Source organism: Myodes glareolus, chromosome 13 (genome assembly GCF_982192425.1).
Source record: "Myodes glareolus chromosome 13, mMyoGla1.1, whole genome shotgun sequence".
Taxonomy (NCBI): domain Eukaryota; kingdom Metazoa; phylum Chordata; class Mammalia; order Rodentia; family Cricetidae; genus Myodes; species Myodes glareolus.
The window spans coordinates 76,681,251-76,703,571 of record NC_142038.1 but is presented as its reverse complement, the minus strand read 5'-3'; the positions used below and the strand labels follow the sequence as shown (position 1 = coordinate 76,703,571).

Sequence of the window (22,321 nt, the reverse complement as noted above, 5' to 3'; positions counted from 1 at the left end):
TCTCTTTACTGAATGACTCTCACTACTTCCTACCAGAGATCAAATCCCATTCCCACTCACAAATGTGCACTGGCCAATCTGTCTGCCCACCCTTCTATGTCAGGGTTTTAGAAAGCTTTTCATGGCTGTGTGATCATTCATATTTTTAATTCTAAGAATAGTTCCACACAAGCTTGTTTTTTAGGTCATTCCTTATAACAACCATGTAAACACACTATTACATTTCCTGGACTTCTCTGGCCTTTAAATATATGCATGTATACATTTTTACAATTACAAACATAAAACATGTCATTTCCATTTAATTACCTGGCATCAGTTACAAATATTTTATTGTTGTTGTTGCTGTAGACAGTCTTTAAAATGACATACCATGACCCTAAGTCCCTGTAGCTCTAGACTTCTGTCATTTCTGTAGCTATCACAGCTAAAGTTGCAGCAAGCATTAGCTCCAGGCATGAGTCATCACCCTGCTCTCCTGTCCTTCAGGTCAGCATCAGTCCCGGGCTCTGGCAGAGAGCATGCTTACCACAAGTGAATTTTTGAAAGAAATTAGTTATGAGCTCATCACAGGAAAGGTCAGTTTCCTGGCATCGCATTTCAGAACCACCTCACTAGGTAAGTAGTTGTAAGACTGGGCCTCCCTGCCAGCCCTAGTTGCGTGATTGTCTGAATTTAAATCTTAATCTGTCGGGGATGAAGATGGGGCTTAAGCTTGGTGGCTGAGTTTTCATTTGGAGTGGTTTGTCATGGTGATGACCACCCCAGGAAACCACGTGAGGTCCAGAGGAAGGCACAAGTATGCTAGGATTAGAACCTGGCTCAGCTGTGGCCTTGTTGCTGACCTTGGACTGTTTTCTCTGTCTCTCCCTGGATCTGAGTTTTTTCATATGTCAGGTAGAGACAGAGCCTCTTTTTGCCTGCTTTTGTACACAATGCAAGCCAAAAGAGAGCCAGCATGGAAAGTGTGTTGGTTGTAAGCATGTGCTCACAGGGGTGAATGCCATTAAGGATGGCTCTTACTATAGAGACACACTTGCTAGAGAGATGGCCAGGCAGGAATTCTGCCACAATTACAGACCATCTTACAAATCTTGACGAGAGTCCAGCCCAGACATCTCATCTGATACTGATAAGAACCACTTGGCATGCTGTTCATTATAACCTTCTTAAATCCACTGTATTTTGACATAGGCGATGACCTGGACAAGCTGCTAGAAAAAATGCAACAAAGAAGAGGAGACAGTGTGGTCACCCCTTTCAATGGTGACCTTAACGAGTGTGTGTCACCTCAGGAGGCTGCTGCTATGATCCCCACACAAAATCTGGGTAATGTGGCCTGAGGCCGAAGGAAGGAATCAGCCCTTGGGACACATACTGTAGAACCTAATATCAAACAGGCAGACAGCTCAGGGCTTTGAGGAGCCCTCAGTCCAAAGGCTCTCATTGCTGTCTACATGATAAACTGAGTGCAGACTGAGACGCTTGCTGTGTGCCTTCTCCTTAGAGTCTTTCCCTGAGAGATTCCTGTTCTGCACAGACTGGTCTTAAAGTTGATATCTTTAATTTATTTATTTTATGTGTCTGCATATTGTATAGCCTTATTTATTTTTTTTTGGTTTTTCAAGACAGGGTTTCTCTGTGTAGCCCTGGCTGTCCTGGAACTTGCTCTGTAGATCAAACTGGCCTTGAACTCAGATGAAGTTCCTATTTTTGTGTAGAATGATTCTAGGAATCCTCAGTTTTAGATAGATAGATAGATAGATAGATAGATAGATAGATAGATAGATAGATAGATAGATAGATGAGAGAGAGAGAGAGAGAGAGAGAGAGAGAGGATTTTATTAGTCTGAAATGGCCCAAAACTCATCATGTAGATGTAGGCTATGCAGGACTCTGTCTCACTTTTCCCTTACTCCCTGGCTTGCAGAACTCTGCAGTCTCAGGGAGTATGAGGCCTTCCAGGCAGACAGAACAATGTCACTTCCCATCATCTGCACGGACCCCAGTGGTGGGCAGCAGGCCAGGGAGAAGGAAGCAGATTATTAGATTGTGTTCCTTGGTATTAAAAACTTCTTCCCCAGTTCATTGATTATAGGGATATCATCAGATAGAATAGGAAAACAAAGAGAAAAGGAACATACCCCTTCTACATATAAGCTGCTAATGGTGACCATTTGGCCTCCTCTGGATAGGAATGCATCATTTTATATAGAAGATCATTCAGGCAATGAAGGTAGCAATAGGGCTTGTAAAAGTAAAAATGAGTATGGGCCATAAAGTGTCTTGACTTTGGGGCAATAAAATGGGTTTATAGTAGCTGTTTTGAATTGTTAATAAGTTTAGAATTTGCTCAGCAAGTAAAGGCTGTTTACACCCCAAGCCAGTGACCTGAGTTAGATGCCCAGAACCCACATAAAGGTGGAAAAAGAGAACCAAGTCCTTTGATCTCCACATATGCACTCCCACACACCACACACATTATGCATACACATGTAATGATAAATAAAATAAATAAATATTTCTTAATTCCCAGAATGCATAAAGATCTCCAAGTATATCCTTGGTTCCCTGTTTAAGAAATGTTGTGTAAAGGGACTGGAGAGATAGCTAAGCTGTTAAGAGCACTTCAAGAGGACCTAGGTTTCATTCCAGCACCTACACGGCAGCTCATAACCATCTATAACTCTCATCCCAGGGGATCCAACACCTCCTCTGGCCTCTGGGGGAACTAGGTACATACATGCAACCAAAACACTATACACATTTTTAAAAAATATTTTTTTACATTTTGAAAGAAATATCAGCCAGGCATGGTGGCACACACCTTTAATCCCAGCACTTAAGGGGGCAGAGGCAGGTGGATCTCTGTGAGTTCAAGTCCAGTTCTAGTCTACTTCATAGTAAGTTTCAGGACAGCAAGGGCTACATAGTGAAACCCTGTCTCAAAATAAATAAATAAAATAATTAAATAAAGAAACAAAAAGAAATGTTGCTTGAAGTCAGCAAGATGGCTCCATGGGTACAGGTAATTGCCACCAAGACTGATGAGTGAGTTCAAACCCCAGGGTTCACATAGTAGAAGGAGAAAATCAACTCCTACAAGTGCCCTATGACCTTCACATGCACGGCTGTGGCACACAGACACACATGCTCAAATACTAAAACTTATAATAAAAAATTTACAAAAATGGATAAATGTTTTGTATTTCATCAAACTTCATAGTCTGCTAAGTTAAATTATATATACAAGTCTGTGTATGCACTTGGTTTCCAGCATCCTGTGAGCTGCGGGGTGATAACTTGTTGATGTTGGAAGGCAGGTTTGTTTCATTGGAACTATTTTTTATTTTTAATTTGTGTGTTTGTGTGAATGTAAGCCAGCTATGTTTGGGTGCACACAGACATCAGAAGAGACTTCCCCAAGGTTGTGAGATGTGGGTGCTGGGAAACAAACTCCAATGCTCTGCAAGAACAATGTTTGCTCTTAACCACTGAGCCATCTCCTCAGCCCCTTCAATGGTGGTCTTTGAGGGTAAAAATAAAAAACAACTATATAGGGGCGAGAGAGATGGCTAGAGGATCCCAGTCCAATTCCCAGTGCCCATATAGCTATGTTAACATGTCTGTAACAGCAGTTCCAGGGGGCCCAGTGTGCTCCTCTGGCCTCCTTGCGCACTAGACATGCACAGTCATACATGCAGTCAAAACATTCATCTAACAAAATTATTTGTTCTCGTATTACTTCTTCTTTTCTAATGCTGGGAATCAAGCTCAGGGCCTTACGCATCTACAGGTGTGCCCTACCACCTTACACACCTACAGGTGTGCCCTACCACCTTACACATCTACAGGTGTGCCCTACCACCTTACACACCTACAGGTATGCCCTACCACCTTACACACCTACAGGTGTGCCCAACCACCTTACACACCTACAGGTGTGCCCTACCACCTTACACACCTACAGGTGTGCCCTACCACCAAGCTACTCTCCCAGCTCTGCCACTCAAACACAACATTAAGCTCTGTCCGTCTGTTCATTCTGTCAGCAAGCAGAGACTTGCAGTCAGTGTCCAGCGTACCTAGGCTATTTTGAGTCCTGACTGCCTCAGCTATACCTCAGTTTAGATAACTACGTAGCACTGGTTAATTAGGCCCTTGTGATTTCACTTCAGTTAAACTGCCAGAATGTGTCCCCGACAAGGAGCAACGTTTTCAAGAAGGCATGGCAGGCATTTTGTTCACTATATTTGGATCTTTTGTTTTCTGTGGAGAGGGGGGATGTGCACAGGGATTGGTGGCTTGGTAAAAACTTGTAATAAAGAGCTTCTGTCATTAATAGAGTATCTGGACAGTACAGTACCTCACTATTGACAGCCCAGCTGGCTGTGTCACAAGGCAGGTCTCTGGATAGTCCTGGCGTCAGCCCTGCCAGGTCACAAGTGCTAACAAAGCCAAGCCGAAAAGGAAGAAAGGTGAAGGTTATGTCTCTGGCCGTGTTATCTAGTCACAGAGAGGGTGTTCCAGGCCATGTTGTAGCTGGCTTGCTAAAGAAGAAATGATTACTGTGCTATCATCCAGAGAAACTTAAAGGAACCTGCAGTGTTAGAACTGCAGCATTGCCTCCCTCCCTGGGCAGCCTGGGCTTGAGCACTGGACAGTGCTGAGAATCCTAAAAGCCTAAATATGGCCTTTCTACAGCCAAGTCCTGGTCCAGCTGTGACACTGTGGCCTTTCTCTACTTTTAGGGAAAGGACAGCTTTTAAATAATTCATTTGTAAAACTGTTGTATGCAGTTCTGTAGCATAGCCTCTCAGTCAGGTTTTCGGGGGACATGGGTAAATTCATAGAGGTTCATCCGAAAGACATCGCTTTTTCGTTGTGTTTTATGTCTCCATATGGATTCATAATGCCTGTCAAAGAACTAAATTAATATTGTTCTTATAACTTTTTTTAATTTTAGATGTAGATAACGAAACCTTCCAAATTTATCAACCACAGCTCACAGTTGCCAGAAGACTCTTGTCCCAAGTGTGTGCAATTGCAGACAGCGGCAGCCAGAGCCTGGACCTGGGCCACTTTAGCAAAGTGGACTTCATCATCATCGTCCCACGGTCAGAAGTTCTGGTCCAGCAAACTCTCCAACGGGTCCGACAATCAGGTGAGAATGAGCTTTTCTGAGTTCCTGTTCAGTTCCAGCATTAGAACCCTTCATCCCTTTCTCTCACTTAGTCCAAATGTTTAGAAGACATTTAAAAGATTCTTTAGTAATAAAAATAATTTAAAAAAAAACACTTGAAGGAATATATAATTTATCTGTAAGCTTTCTCCCAGACCTTTTGCCCTTGGAGGCCAAGGCTAAATTGATGTGTGTGCTTGCCAGATGGCGTAAGTTTGTGATGTCATGCGTGGGACTGCCATCTGGTCGTTCACTGCTTAGGAAAGTCTCAAGTCTGTCGGGATGCTGGCTCGACACCACTTGAATTCTTCCTGTGCCCAGTCAGGTCATTTCTCAGTGTGAATTCTCAAACATTTAGTAGGTTGCCAGTGCATTTTCAACGCAGACACCAGAACACTACTTTCCACATCAGCAACAAGAACCCAAGTTAAAATTATTTCCAAGAGCTTAGAGATCAAATACAAGGAAACATTTCCCTCTAGAACATGGAAATGGTAGAAAGCAAAAATTTTACAAATCTGTGTTAAATATATCTCTTCGTGAAAATAAAATTTGCCAAGAATTCTAAAAAGCTATAAAGAATTTAGGAAATTGGGATAGCTAAGGCAATGATGGTTTTCCTATAAGCCAGGTTTTTATTTGTTTGGCTGGTTGGGTTTTGTTTTTTTTAAGACAGACTTTCTCTGTGTAGCCGTGACTGTCCTGGCATTTGCTCTGTGGGCCAGGCTGGCCTTGAACTACCAGGCCTCTGCCTCTTGAGTGCTGGGATTAAAGGCATAGATCACCATTGCCTGTCACAAATCAGGTTTAAAAAGAAAATTTTAAGTGTCAGTTTCCTATTGGTTATCTTATCTGGGGGAAAGACACAAATTTTAGATGGAGGATTAATCTTTTTGCCACATTAAAAAAATTATTACTCGTTATATTTGAAAACAGAAAATTTAATGAATTCAAAGTTCTGAAAATGTAGCTTATGGATTCCACACCAATAGACAGTGTCTGTCAAATTTATACAAATTTCCAGGGAATCTTCTAAAATGCAGATCTCCCCACTGTAGTCTAGGGAGCCCTAGCCTCCCGGATGCTATCACCCAGTCACACTTTGAATAGCATGGCTGCGTATGAAATCTTCCCTTACGAGTTTGTTAGTTTGGCTCCTTTCAGGAGCCAGGCAAACTAACAGTAGGTTTTCGCCTATCTCCCTGGCTTTGGCTGACATGTAAGGAGTGTTGTCCACAGCTTCAGGAGGCCTCAGTGCAATCTGCCAAGCTATGTAATGGCCATTTGGAAATAAGCAAAAGAAGGAAGGGATCCTTTCTTGACAACTCAGCTCCGGTCACTCTGTTTTCTTTCCTCCTCCTCCACTGTGGGGGAGTGGATGAGCTTCCATAGGTCCAAGTAACCCGATCTGCTATTCCTCCTGGCTTTTCTCTTCCATTCATGGAGGGTGTGCCTTCTTTTGTAGGTGGTTTACTTTCACCCTTTTGCATTCACAGCAGCCCTTGGGTTGTGATCTGATATCCCAAGTCATGTTTCAGCAAACACATCATATAGCACCTATTCTGAGTGAGCATCATCTAAGAGCTTTATCCAGAATAACCTCTCTATGGTCTGCCTTCCCTCCCTCCTCTCAGAACTCAGGGGGTTTCTGTGTATTTTAAGATTGTCATTCTTCAGACAGATACTAGAATCTGATCAATTTTATAGGCTTCTAATCTGGGGTGGGAGTCACGTTACAGGCAGATCTGGAAAACAACGTAGATTATAATTTTGATTTTTCACTCTTAGCTTCGTCACACAAAATTTACTTAAAGATTTTCTTTTTATTATATTCAAAAACATAAAATTTAATGAATTCAAAGTTTTAAAAATGTAACTAATGAATTCTGCACATATTGACAATGTCTGTCAAAATTTACACAAACTTCCAGGGAATCTTCTAAAATGCAAATGAAAATTTTTGGAGTAACAGTCACTTTTATATACTTAAAAATAACATTCCTTTTTAATTATAGAAAAAACATGATTGTGGAGTGTGTGTGTGTGTGTGTGTGTGAGAGAGAGAGAGAGAGAGAGAGAGAGAGAGAGAGAGAGAGAGAGAGAGAGAGAAACAGAACATGTGCTGGAGTCAAAGAAGAACTCTTTTGGAAGTTGGTTTTCTCTTTCCACTGTGGGGTCCAGGGGTCACACTCAGGATAGCAAGCATGTTTGTCCTCTGAGCCATCTTTCTGACCCTGTGGTATTATTTTGAAAAATGAAAGTAACAAAGTAGAAAATGTAGACATTTGTAGACTGAGGTTATAGGTTAGTGGTAGGGTATGTAGTTAGCATGTCTGAGACTCTGCGATCAATTCCCACAAAATTAAACATGTGCAATCCCATAGTCAAGGGTACCAATATGAAAACTTGTTGTTAACAGACCACTTACCACCTGGTGCTGCACCTCCTTCCTACCTGTATCTGTCCCTGCTATCACAGTGCACATGTACTTTCAGACCAGGAAAAGGGTTTTTTTGGGGGGGGGGGGAGCTTGAGACAGAGTTTCTCTGTAGCTTTGGAGCCTGTCCTAGAACTCTCTCTGTAGATCAGACTGGCCTTGAACTCACAGAGATCCACCTGTCTCTCCCTCCTGAATGCTGGGATTAAAGGCATATGCCACCTCCACTTGGCAGGAAAAGCTTTTATAAGCAACATTCTCAGTGAATACACATAGTATTTCATACTATAAGTATACCAAAATGTGCCTTTATATTTAAGTACCTTCATAATTTTAGAACACATACTGGCTAATAGGAAAGTCTATATAAATGTTAATGTGTAAAGAGAAATTGTCCAGGATGGAGTAAAACACTAAAACATCAGGGGCTGGAGAGATGGCTCAGTGGTTAAGAGCAGTGCCTGCTCTTCCAAAGGTACTGAGTTCAATTCCCAGCAAACCACATGGTGGCTCACAACCATCCTTAATGACGTCTGGTGCCCTCTTCTGACCTGCAGACATACACACAGACAGAATATTGTATACATAATAAATAAATAAATAAATAAATAAATTTTTTAAAAAAAAGTTTTAAAAAAGTCACTTAACTATTATAGCCATTAAAATAAAGGTTCCCCAGAAACCATCTGACTCAGTTTCCTCCTATTTCACCATGAAAATGGAGAGCTGAACTTGCCTGCAGACACAGAAGGCAGAGCCTCAAGAGAAAGTCATGCTTTCGTTGTTGAACGCCAGAGCTTCACTAGGGCCTCTCTTAGGTCTGGCACCAAGCAAGTGCACAGTTCATGTCTGAATGGGGCAAAGAAACAGAGAGTAGGATGGAGGGAGAACTGATTCCATGGTCTTCTTCCTGACCCTGTTTCCCTAAAGAGAATGTCTCAGCAGCCAGCCAGACACTCAGAAAGGGCCTGTCCTTGGCAGCCCACGTGTGACTGAAGAAGAAAGATGAAAATAGAACCCATTGTGTCACTGCAGACCCAGCTTGGGGTGGAGCTCATGGCCTCTTTCTCACATTCTGATCAAGAAAAGAGGGGTTGGAGAGTGAAGGACAGAGGGAGGGAGGGAGGACAAGAGAAAGCAATACAAAGAAGTTCAAAGGTGAAAAGAGAAAAGAAATGGGTTAAACCTTTACAGATTTGCCCAGTAATCTAAAATTATAACATTGTGTCAATTAGAACACTACCATACAAGCACAATAAGAATGCAAGTCACCCTCAGTCAAAGTGTATGGGGTCAATATTGGTGACTGTTCTTAGCTGGGGGCCCCCTACTTTGTGCAAGTAACATGTCCATCAAATGGGAACAGGTGCGGCGGCACCAGTGCAGGACGCGCCATACCCAGGAGGCCAGTGCCTGCTCACAATTATGAAGATTCCAGAGCTACTTATTGGCTACAAGTAGATTATCTGCTCCAGTTGGGCACGGAGTGGCAGCAATTTGGCGGCTAACTTAAGGGGTTGAAGAAACGTTTCCATTTCTGAAACATACCTCTTCACCCCACCAACTTTACTCTCCCTTGTTGGTCACTTAAATCTTCATCAGGAAAAAGAAGACGCACTTACTAGGTGGTGACAAGTGAAGGCTGAAGGTCTTGGGAAGCCACTCTGACCCAGAACAAAGAGACAAACACTGGAAACTCCCCTGTGCAAGCAGAACTTACCTGTCCACCCCTCTCTAGGTGTGTAACCCAGAGAGTGTCCTAAAGAGTCTTCAGTTTCTTCTTGCCCATTCTCCTCTGCAGCCACCTGCCAAACAGCATATCCATGCCCTGCCAGATACTGAGATCTATTTTATTTTATTTTTCTGAGACAGGGTTTCTCTGTGTAGCCCTGGCTGTCCTGAAATCACTCTATAGACCAGGCTGGCCTTGAACTCACAGAGATACACTTGCTTCTGAGTGCTGGGATTAAAGACATGTACCACCACCTCGCAAAAAAAAAAAAAAAAAAAAAAACTGAGAATGTTTTAATGATTTAATATTTCTTGATTTTCATGTGTCATATGGTAGGAAGAAGGATGGGGCAATGGGGCAATAGAACTCAAGACCTCATGAATACTAGGCAAGAATTCTATCCTGAGCTATATCCCTGGCCTAATTTTCATATCTTTTGCTTGTTTGATTGATATCTCTTTGATAGGAAAGACTGGGAATAAAAATTAGGTATTTAAAAAAGAAAATTATTGCTTAAAAAATCAAGAATCAGGATATATGTCAGAATATACTATTTTCTTCAAATAGCCAATGGAGTATTGGAACAGTCCCAGTTCACCGTCACTGATTCCTGGACATCCAAGAGGTCCCTGAGTATTAATATCTCCAATAGTGTTGGCCATTTATTCTGGTCATTGCTTGTGGTCTGAGGGTCCTGTGGCATGTGTTCTTGGCTCTATTTCCCTTCTAGCCCCATACACAGTAGAGAACTTTCCCAAGGGAGATGATTTTTTTCTTATTCTACAAAGAGGACCCTAAGTTAATGTCTAAGTTTTCTTCCAACACATCTAGATTTTGCATTCTTTAATAATGAAAACAGAGGACACAAATCCTCCAATGTGGTCTCTTGGTACCTTGGATATTCAAGAAGATTCCTCACTCAAGACGCTTAGAGTCATTCATTTCTTCAGGGATGCAATGATTGGGTACCACCCAGTGTCAGCTTCCAGAGAGTCAGATTAATATCATTTAGAAAAGACAATGGTTCCTAGCTACTTCCTTTCTAGAACTCAGTCTCAAAAAAAGAATGCTGGTGCTTCCTAAATTTCCATTCATGCCAAAACCCAAATATATGTATTATTCAGGTAGCTCTACCCAGAGGCCTACTTCCTCTATTGGCTTCCTGGGTGGATCCAGCACTCTTTTTAATAAAATCCACTTTTTTTATTGTGGATTGGTGAACTGTGAAAGAGTTGGTCATGATTTTTTTTGGAGAATAATTTTTATTTAACCCAGAACTATTGTTGATGACTTAAATTAAGAAGAACTAAATTCTTCTTAAATTTAATTAAATTAAATTAATAACAAGCAGAAGTGGCTTTTCTCAGAGCAGCTGTTTGTGAACACTTATGACCATTTCTGGATTCTAAGTAACAAAACATGAAGGCTAAACCAGAAACTAATGAAAATGTTTCTCTTTAAGGGATAAAAGAACTAGATACAAAAGGATTATATTCTTTTGATGCTTAAAGCAATTTACACATTTAGCACTTATTAATTGCACAAGATAACAGGTTTCATCAGACCGTCATATACATGTCTGTAACAGGTACTCAAGTGTCTGCTCTTACTGCCTACTCTTTCCTCCACAGCTGGTCCACTTCATCCCAGATAATCTCCCTTCTACTTTCATGTATCAGTTTTTATGGTTTACATATTATCAAATAATCAAAATGATGAAAGTGAGCAAAATTGAATATAAGCATATATAAACACACCAGACTACACAGCAAAAAGAATTATTTCAAGCAATGTTTTTGATTCATGATTTCTCTTTGTAGCCTTGACTGTCCTGGAACTTGATACATATAGCAGATTGGCCTCAAACTTATGGAAATCTTCCTTTCTCTGTTGTCCAAGTATGGGAAATAAACTACAGTGATCCAGTGTGGAGCAGACAGAAGGACAGACACTCAGATCGATGAAACTGATATAAGAGCCCAGAAAAACAAAGCCTTCTCATTTATGTTCAGTTGAACCTTTACTAGAGCGCCAAGAAATTTAATGGAAAAAGAACAAGCTTTTAAATAAATGGCGCTGGGACAACTGGATACCCATGTAAAAAAGAATAAAGTTGGTTGTGGAATGGTAGTATATTCCTGTAATCCTATGATGCCAGCACCCAGGAAGCAGAGGCAGGAGAATCAAAAGTATGAGGCCATCTTAAGCTACAGATCATTAGTTGATGACCTTTCTCTATTTCTTTCTTTCTTTCTTTCCCTCTACCTCCCTCCCTCCCTTCCTTCCTTTCTTTCTTTTTCTTTCTTTCTTTTTTTGTGAGACAGGTATCTTTATGGAGTCCTGGCTATTTAGCTGTCCTAGAGCTCAGTGTATAGACCAGGGTGACTTTGACTTCACAGAGATCCTCCTGCCTCTGCATCCTGAGTGCTGGGATCACAACTCTTCATTCCTGTCTTTACTGGCTAGAACATCAGAAGCTAGACATTCCCAAATACATAAACTGGCCAACTCAAAGTTGAAAAGTTGCTTTTGTTTCAAGAAAGAGAAACGATAACCCAGAAAATAGGAGAAACTATTTAAAAGTCATATATCTATTGCCAGGCATGTTAGCACACACCTGTAATCTCACCACTTGGGAATGGGAGACAGGATGATTACGAGTTCAAGGTCATCCTTGACTACATAGGAGTCAAGGAAGGTTGAAGCCAGCCTGTAATATATATATATATATATATATATATATATATATATATATATATATATATAACCACTCTCAAAACATATGTATTTGGTAGGAGACTATATAAACAATATTTAAAGATCTATTACAACTCAATTATAAAGAGACAAGACAGATTATAGGTGAAGTATCCAAATAGTTATTCCAAAGACATGTGGGTGTGGGTGTGCGTGTGTGCGTGCGCGCGCGTGCGTGTGTGTGTGTGATTGACACATGGAAAGATGTTCAGTACCATTGGGTTTTTGTAAATGAAAATGATAAACAGATATTTCTGTAAAAGCTACTTTAGTAGCAGAAGAGGCTGGCAGTGTCCACTGTCGACCAGCAGTTACACTTATCACTCTTTCTAGCTCTCTCTCTGTCCCCCCCCAATGAGGCTGGATGCTCTGTGCTCCCCTTCGCTCTCCCTTTGCTCCCTTCCCTCCAATAAAAACTCTCCACGTGGGAAAAAAAAGCCAAAATAGTGATTCTGTCATTTCCAAACATTTATTGGGAGTTTATTAACTGAATTGTGTGAAGGAAAACCATTCCCCTTTCCTTAACTCCTTTCTTCTTTCCTCCCTCCCTTCCTTCTTAACAGAATGATCCATGGATATTAATTTTAACCTCTGGATTGTTTCTATCAGTGTTATTTTATGTTGTTGCTCAGAATTTCCAGCATTAGCTATTAGAATCTCTTACAGGCAGTGTGTGTGCATGTGTGTGTAGGTCAGATGACAACTTTTAGGAGTTGGTTCTTGTTAGGGTCTGAGAGAAAGCCCCAAGAAAAGACCTACAGTCACATATGTAATAAACAAGAGCGCTTTATTCCTGCGCTGGGGTGGCGCATGGCCACCTCCCAAGGAGGTCACAAACTCCTTTTGAGGAGAGTTAGGGGAATTCCAGGGAGTGGGATTAATCTGGGACCGATTAAAGGAGGAAAAATTAGTCTGGGGACTTATTGGTGGAGGAAAGATAAATCTGGGGGCTGATTGGTGGAGGGTTCTAATGTTAGGGACCTTCCGGAAGCAGGGTAAGAAAGCTATCTTTAATTATCATAGACTGTGGTCATCTGCTGAGACAACAGAAGGCCAAGGGGGCACTTGATGATCCCTGAGTTGTGGTTTTCTTGGAGAACCGTTTGCTCAGTTCTAGCCACCTCCAGTAAACCCAAACTAAGGCCTGGTCCCTGGCAAGGGCTATTAGAAACGTGTCCTGACTCTGGTCTCTATCAGGGCTACTAGGAGAACCTGTAAAGACTCTGGTTTGCCATCCTCACCCCCGGCCCTCTCTACCTTACTGAGGCAGGGTCTCTTTCTCTTTTTAATTTTTTTTTTTTAGATTTCATTTTATTTTATGTGCTTGAGTGTTTTGTTTGTGTGTATTTGCACCACCTGTGTGTCTCCCCCACTGAGGTCAGAAGAAGGCATGGCGTCCCCTGGGACTGGAGTTCTGGATACTTGTGAGCCACATGTGGGTCCTGGGTCCTCTGCAAGAGCAACAAGTGCTCTTAACCACTGAACCATCTTCCCAGCCCTATGGTAGTGTGTTTCTTGATGTTTCTGACATACATACTCCAGATTAGCTCGCAAGCTCCCTGGCTGTTCTCTGCCTCTCATCTCACCTGAGGAGAGTGCTGAGGTTACAAATGCGAACCACCACAGTCAGCTTTTGTGCATTCCAGGATCAACTCAGGGGTCAGGCTTGCCGATTCACTGGCCCCCAAGATTGTTTTATATTTCCCTGCATTTTTTTCTGAGATTAACTTTTTTCCCCAAAAGCTTTGATTATTTTATTGAAAGGGGTATCTAAAAGCCCAGATCTGGGCACAGGCATGCTTATTGCTATGGTGGTAATGGCACTGCTGTGTCATTTTACGCACAGCTGGCAGACAGAACTAGAAAGTGTGTGTGTCTCAACCCATACATGCACACACACCTCTTTACTTCTTTGTATACATTTAAGTAATGAGTTCATATTGAGACCTCCAATTCTAAAACAAACACAAATTCATCTTGGCATTTCCCCTGCTCCTACTTGTGACTTCTTTTTCTCACAAGAAGAAACAACTTCTCACCTAGCACACATTCACCTGGACTTTGTATTGCTTATGTAATCACAGCCGCACATCCCTGTAAGAAGCTGCTTTGCTGACTGAAGTATTTGTGCGTATTCCTTTTGTCTTCAAGCCTGGACTTGTGTTTCCCTTCGAGTTCTTCTCTCCCATCTCCACTGTTGCACTGCACATTCCTCATGACAGGCGAGGAGTCATCTGTTGCCATGTCGACCCCACTGGGGGTTGGCTGCCATGCATAGTGATGTGTTCACAGAAGTGAGTGTCTCTGCTGCTCTCCAGTCTTCCCACCGGCTTTCCGACCATGTACCTGGAGTTGCATAACCATCATTTTAGTTTGGTTTAATTCAGGGGTTTCCTGGCTTCTTCCTGTGTTGTTGATGAGTTTTGTAGAAATGAGAGACATGTTTTGTTTTTCCCACCTACTTCTTTCTTACAGTTTTAAGATTTTTTTTTTTTTTGAGGATTTAACTTGCATTCTCCCTTTTATTTCTGGTGTCGAACATCTGGCCCAATTCTTCCCCACTTTGCAGACAAGAATAAAAAGCTCCTGAGATTCCCTCTGCTCGGCTGACTTCCTCTCCCCCGAGTGAGCGGCCCCCATCATGGCACTGCCTGTCCCACTCCTCTCTGTAGCCTCAGATTTGGCACAGCCCCTGATGATCACTTCACAGACTCGAGGACCAATAAATATAGTTCCTGAATGATGAGTGACCGTCACAGGTCTTCTTTCAAAAGAATTCACAGTGGCCTCCTGTTGGAAACATCCACAATAAAATGTGACTGCTCTCGGCGGAAACTGAAGACAATCTCCCAAGTAAAGGTTCCTAGTAAAAAACTAAGGGGTCTGAGAGATGGCTCAGTGCTTAAGAGCACTGGCTGCTCTTGCTGAGGACCCGGAGTCAATTCCCAGCACCCACATAGTGACTCCAAAATGTCTGTAACTCTAGTTCCAGAAGAACCAGCGCCCTCTTCTGCCTTCCATGGACACTACACACACACGCATATAGGTACACACATTCATATAGGTACACACACGCATATAGGTACACACATTCATATAGGCACACACACGCATATAGGCACACACACGCATATAGGCACGCACACACGCATATAGGCACACACACGCATATAGGCGCACACACGCATATAGGCGCACACATGCATATAGGCGCACACGCATATAGGCGCACACACGCATATAGGCGCACACGCATATAGGCGCACACACGCATATAGGCGCACACACGCATATAGGCGCACACACGCATATAGGCACACACACATATAGGCACATGCATATAGGCACACACATGCATATAGGCACACACATGCATACATAAAAATCAAATAAAAAACCAATTTTAGGACACACACACTTAACCCTAGCACTCAGGAAGCAGAGACAGGCAGACCTCTGTGAGTTTCAGGCCAGCCAAGGTTACATAAAGAGACCCTGTCTCAAAAATATTTCTTGAATTAAAACTAGTTTTATGTTTTTCTTTTCTGGTATGATGAACTTTTCATATAATGAAGTGTCTTTCACTTTTTCCTCTTATTTTGCTCCAGGCTATTGTTATAGCTTACAGATCTAACTGTTTGTAAGTGTTAGCTGGGTTGGCATCTTTTTTTGTTTTTTTGGTTTTTCGAGACAGAGTTTCTCTATAGCTTTGGAACCTGTCCTGGAACTAGCTCTTGTAGACCAGGCTGGCCTGGAACTCACAGAGATCCACCTGCCTCTGCCTCCCGAGTGCTGGGATTAAGGGTGTGTGCCACAACCGCTCAGCTTAGTCTCATTTTTTAAAAAGAAAATGAAATCAGTATAATTCATGCAAATCTCTTTGTTTCAAAGGAGGCAGGTGTATTATGTATGTCCCAGCGACAGCTTCATACACCTAGAACTACTTCAGATGTTTGTGTGTCAAATGTTGTTACAGGTAGGGTCTCTGGTGCTGTCCTAGCACCACAGTCTAATGTCCTGAGAATGCAGAGATCATGGTTAATCCCATTTGTTTTAGTAATTTGAAAATAAGCTAACATTCACTGAAGGCTTCCCACACTCTGCATATGTGCATCCCTCTATAAAATGTTTATAGTAGTGGCTGGCAATATGATTTGCGGGGAGAGTGCTTACCTGGCATATGTAAAGTCCTGGGTTTGTATTTTCCTTTTCTATGCTAAATTTGGGGAAATAAGGTTATATGTTATATTAATTTATTCAAGGTCTGCAAACCAAAGCTGATGTTTTTTCCTGGTCGCCTATGGTAGACATCATTATGAGCACTTTACCTACAATAAGGAGTGAAATGAAATGGATCTCAACATTCAACAGCTTTTTTTAGGAATCAACATTCCCTGAGTCTGTTCTATAAGATGGGAGTGGGTCTAATCCAGGGAGGCCAGTGCAGGCTCATGAAAACCTGTCTCAAAACACAAAAATTTAAAAAATTAATTAAAATTTAAAAACACACAAAACAGAAGAAATGTATTTATTATTCTTTATATAAGAAAATGAGACATTGAATAGGATGGTCTGAAGAAAGAGAAATCTGGTATTTCCTCCTCAAAACTGGTATAGAATATGAAAAACAAAAAAGATTGCTCACTAAACCTAAACCTCTATGTGGGTAGTGCCCAGTACTGGTCAACACGGAGCTTGTGTGTGCGTTCGTGCGTGCGTGCGTGTGTGTGTGTGTATGTGTGTGTGTTATACATGAAGGTGTGTAAAAAGAGGAACTTTTTTTTCTTGGCAGGTGTCCTTGTAGACCTGGGTCTGGAAGAAAATGGAATGGCTCATCAGAGAGCAGAAAAATATGTTGTTCGCCTGGACAATGACATTCAAAGCAAGTTTGAAGTTTTTATGAGAAGGGTGAAACAGAATCCATACACACTGTTTGTGCTAGTTCATGACAACTCCCATGTGGAGCTAACGAGGTGAGTGCTTCTGTCTGAGCAGATCCAGCATTTCTTCCATAGCAGTAACTGTCACCTAAGGGGCCTTTGAAAGGTGACTTCCTCCTAGCCATTCCCGGCCCCTTCAACTCTTCTGTCCAATTTATGTTGATTTTCAATTTTTGTCACTGCTGATTTATTTTATGCATGTCCATTCATGTAGCAGTCATGCACACTTAGAAGTCAAAGGATAATTTGAGGGAATCAGTTCTCTCTTCTACCATGTGATTTCTGGGGATTGAATATGCATGTACACACAATTACAGAAGAAAATAAAAAGAAAAATAGAATGTAATATGTGGGTTTGGGTTTACATGATATCCTAGCATATCAAAACTGAACTGACTGAGAAAACCCTAGAGGTGTCATTCTCTGGATTGTGGAGTTAGGAAGGCCTCTCAGCTCTCCTCCCAACCCTCCTCTCAGGCTAGAGGCCAAGGAGGGAAGGAGGTTGTTAGGGATGAAGGTCATTGCAGGGCTGGAAGGTTTCACAGTACAACAATCCAACTCAACACAGATGAGCTACTGTGGGCTGTGTGACTGAGTTCACATTCAGAATAGCTTAGGAACAAATTGAAAAGCCAGGAGGGAGAGAGTCCCCAAAATCTGTCTGGAAGGGGTGAGGAAGGATATAAAGGTTTTTTTATCTTTTAAATCATATTTGTTTTATGATTGTTTTATGAGGCAAGATCTCATTATACAGCCCACAACTATCAATCTTCCTGCCTCAGCTTCTCACACGCTTTCCGATCATAGGTGTGTACACCCAACTCTCAAATCACATTCTGATTGTATCTTCTCCTCTCAAATAAAATAAGTACAATGTCACTCCATGCTGTCACCTGCATCTGTAGCCAGTCAGTTGGGTAAGAAAGCTCTAACATGACTTTCATTATTTCTACAGTGTGATTTCGGGTTCTCTGTCACATGGTGAGCCAACTCATGGATTGGCTGATCGCGTCATTAACTGCAGAGAAGTTCTAGAAGCTTTCAACCTCCTGGTGCTCCAAGTGAGCTCCTTCCCATACACACTGCAGACCCAGCAGTCTCGAATCAGCTCCAGCAATGAGGTCCACTGGATACAACTGGACACAACGGTGAGTCTTCCATGTCTAGACATTTGCAGTTCTCCAGGAGGCAAAACCTGGCACTAAACATGACCATGGATTGGTAAAAATACAGCACAAATGTGTCAAGACATCTAATTAACATACATAATGCTTCATTTTTCATATGGTCACGATTTTTTTGAAATGGGATCTTGCTATTTTGCCCTATCTGGCCCTGACCTCCTACCCTTCTCTTCTGAGTACTGAAACTATGAACACTATACCATTATGTGCTAATTGCAGTTATTATAACATTAACGACCATGAGTAGTGTCCTACAGAAGGTTCATTGGGTGGCTGACTAGTCTTTAGGTACGTATGTATGTTGTAGATACAAAATTATTAAGCATATTCCATAGAGTTTAGTATCCAGATATGGTGACATATCCCTCTAATCCCAGTACTTGGGCTAGCCTGGTTACATCCAGAGTGATGCCCTATTTCCAAACAAAGAAATAATATTATATCAGAGTATCATTAATATCCTGAATTACCTGTGTGAATAACTAATTTCCAAGTACTAGGGTGATAGCCCATCGGTCAAGCCCTTACCTAGTAGGCATGAGGCACACAACTCAGTCTTCACACTGAAGATTTTTTCAGGACAGAGTGTATCCCTGACTGCTTTGAACTCAGAGATCTGCCTGCCTCTGCCTTCCAAGTGCTGGGATTAAAGGCATGTGCCACCAGTGCCTGGCAAAGAAATAATAATGTTTAAATAACGCATCCCTAAGGAACTGAGCTCAACAGAGAGAAAGGAAGATGCTGTGTTAGTCTGTACTCTCTCAGGCTGAATCCACCTAGCCAGCCACATGGAGGACAAAGGTCCTCACAAGTCCCTTCTCCAGCTCTTCAGACACCCATTTCTGATGGGAGAAATTAAGATATAGCAAAATGCTTCAATTTAAAAGCCATTACAGCTGGGCGATGGTGGTGCACGCCTTAAATCCCAGCACTCGGGAGGCAGAGGTAGGCAGATCTTGGTGAGTTTGAAGCCAGCCTGGTCTACAAGAGCTAGTTCCAGGACAGGTTCCAAAGCGACAGAGAAACCCTGTCTCAAAAAAACCAAATAAATAAATAATTATAAAAACCACTGCAGCACTTGTAGGTCTGTGTCCACTTTCACAGAACACCCAAAGGGCTAATCATTGCAAGGGAAAGCAAAGCACATGTAGGGACTGAACTCAGGTTACTTTAGTGGAAACCTTTGCCTGCTGAGCCACCTCATCAGCCCTGGTTATCTTTTCCCAAACAAACCAGCACTAGGGCCGAGAAAGAAAGTGGAGAACTTAGTATACACACAGTATAACTCTCCTTCTGCATGACTGTGTGCCGCGGTCCAGATGAAAGTGGAAGGGGAAATGGATGGGTTTTTTTTCACCCAAAGTGACATGCAAGTCCACCAAAAAAAGAAAAGAGTACATCTTTGGCAACTCTCAAAGAAGACCCTATGCCAGCAAGCAGGGTTATCTTGTTTGAAGGAGGATGCTAATAATAGTACCTTATATTGTTAAAGATCGCATGTGTGTGCATATTGGTATGTACCACATGCATGTGGATGCATACAGAGACCAGAAGAGGGCACCAGAGACCCTGAGCTTCAGTTGCAGGCAATTGTAAGCACCATATAGGTGTTAGAAACTGAACTTGGGTCCTCTACAAGAGCAACAAGTACTCTTAACTATTGATCCATTGCACTAGTTCCCCCATACTCATTTTATAGACTCTACCAATCACAGGTTGTATAAGGTGGGTTATTCAGGGGCTCTGAGGCTGGGGATATAGTTGAGTTGGTAGAATGCTCACTTAGCAAACATAGAGCCCGGCATGGTGACACATACCTGTGGTGTCAGGACTTGCAAGGTGGAGGCAGGAGGATCAGAAATTCAAGATCATCTTCAGCTACATATCAAGTTCAAAGGCAGCCTGGGCTACATGAAATACTGTCTCAAAAAGGAGAGAAAAGTTCAGACTTGTAGCCACTTCTGACAAATTATACACAAATTTCTACACATTTCCAGGGGTCCATTCTTGTTTCTAATACCCTCATCTTCTTCTTCTAAATTATTTATTTATTTGTGTGTGTGTGTGTGTGTGTGTGTGTGTGTGTGTATTTTGGTTTTTTGAGACAGGGTTTCTCTGTATAACAGTCCTGGCTGTTCGGAACTCACTTTGTAAACCAGGTTAACCTCGAACTCACTGAAATCCACCTGCCCCTACCTCCTGAGTACTGGAACTAAAGACTTGAGCCACCATCACCCAGTCCCTCTAATTTATTTTTATATTATTATAATTTTAGTATCAGCTTTGTTTTCTTCATAAAATAAACTAGAGAATGTTTAAAGAAAACTTTCAAAAATCATGAAAATAAAATACAATAAAATGTAAATAAAAACCATGAAAATAAAATGCACAGGTATGAGGAAAGACTATAAAACTGAAGAAAAAGGAAAGTATAAACAAATAAAATCAAATCTATTAAGTCACAACTTACTTAATATTCTGGGCCTTCTTACACGAAAGACAGCAGCATGTCACACATCCCAGTATCCTCTGAGGGCATCCTGTGTCATATCCCAAAAGTTATTCGCTTGCATGGTGATGATTGAGTCAATCGGAGGAGGTAGGATTGGTGCTGTGTGTTCTGTCTAATGAGGTAGGATGTTCCATTATATTTTTATACTCCATTTGAAAGCTAATTTTTATTGTAAAAGGAGTTGCCACAATTAAATAGCACCAAAAAAACTTAAGTGTTTGCAACATGAGTTTCTCAGTTTCTCCCCAAACTTGATAGATACATTAGAAAAGAGAGCTGCTTCTAGCAGGAAAAGGTCTCTGGCCTGTGAATCTAAACAAAAGGAAGACAAACCCCTAGTTTGTTTTCTCTGTGTAGTTCCCATTGGTCCCAAAAGAAACATGTCAACATACCACTAAGTTCCGTGGAAATGCAAAGTTGGTGTCAAGTTTCACAACAGGGTTTTCTTTTACCTCCACCAGTATCTCTTCACACACACACTCACACACAAAGCACGTACATACACACTCACACACACACTCACACACGTAAACACACACACACATACACACACTCACACACATACACACACGCGCACACTTACACACACTCACACAATGCATGCACATACACACACACACACACACACACACACACACACACACACACACACCCTGTCTTCACTGGGCATCTGCTCTGTTTTCAATCAGGAGGATGTGGGCTGTGAGAAGCTCTACTTTGGCTTGAATGAGTACAGCAAGTCGCTGCAGTGGGGGGTCACCAGCCCACTTCTGAGATGTGACGAGACTTTTGAGAAGATGGTGAGCACACTCTTGGAGAGGTAAGAAAAGACAGCTGCCCCTTGCTTTAACTATATGTCAAACATAGTCAAATGTCTGCTTGGTCATGTTACAGTGATTTTGATGATGCTAGTGCAAATGGCATGGGAAGGCCAACTATAAAGGTCTTTCTCAGAGTGGCCTGCGCTCATGGGTTTATATGGCCACCCAAGAGGAACAAATGCAAAGCGGCCTCAGTGGGAGACTCAGCACCACTTTTCACAATTGTCTCCTTGCCAGCTTCACTGCTGAGTGTTGAAGGCCACTCCCCTGAGCTCTGGCCAGTCTCTGACATTATATCCCTGACTTTGTCCCTGTTTGCCGGTCACTGTGGACAAGTATCCTTAGACAGCTCCCTCAAAGCGAAACTTTTCTTTGGAAACTCTGGCTATTTACTGAAGCATTTGAGCATATTCTATCCTTGGGGCCCATCATCTGGTACTGACCTTCAAGATTAAGGGTCTCAATTCTTCTCTCCTAAGGAAAATTCTTTCTGCCTTGCTAGCCCTCCTTTTATTCCTCAGCTCCAGCTCAAACTCTGTGCTTTGTTTTTCTCAGAACTTGATTCATAGACTCAAAAATAAAGTAACTTCCCTTCCTGCCCTCTGTCCCCGTACTGTGTGTGACCATCCCAGATTGGGGAGGGGTTAAGTTAGACCTCCTGGTAGCTCTAGTTTCTTAACACTGAACCCGATTAGGTGGAGTCATCCCTTTAACAGTCTATCCTATCATCCTGGAAATGTTTGAAGAGATAAATAA

At 42.0% G+C, this 22,321-nt stretch overlaps 1 protein-coding gene across 1 annotated transcript in view; it reads left to right on the top strand.

Moving 5' to 3' along the window:
• Positions 1 to 22,321, top strand: part of Greb1l (GREB1 like retinoic acid receptor coactivator) — a 248,490-nt gene that overhangs the window by 193,144 nt on the left and 33,025 nt on the right. Inside the window, 6 exon segments of the mRNA XM_048447985.3 lie at positions 490 to 618; positions 1,195 to 1,329; positions 4,967 to 5,164; positions 16,901 to 17,081; positions 18,004 to 18,196; positions 21,434 to 21,564. Coding sequence (XP_048303942.3) covers positions 490 to 618; positions 1,195 to 1,329; positions 4,967 to 5,164; positions 16,901 to 17,081; positions 18,004 to 18,196; positions 21,434 to 21,564 — 967 coding nt within the window.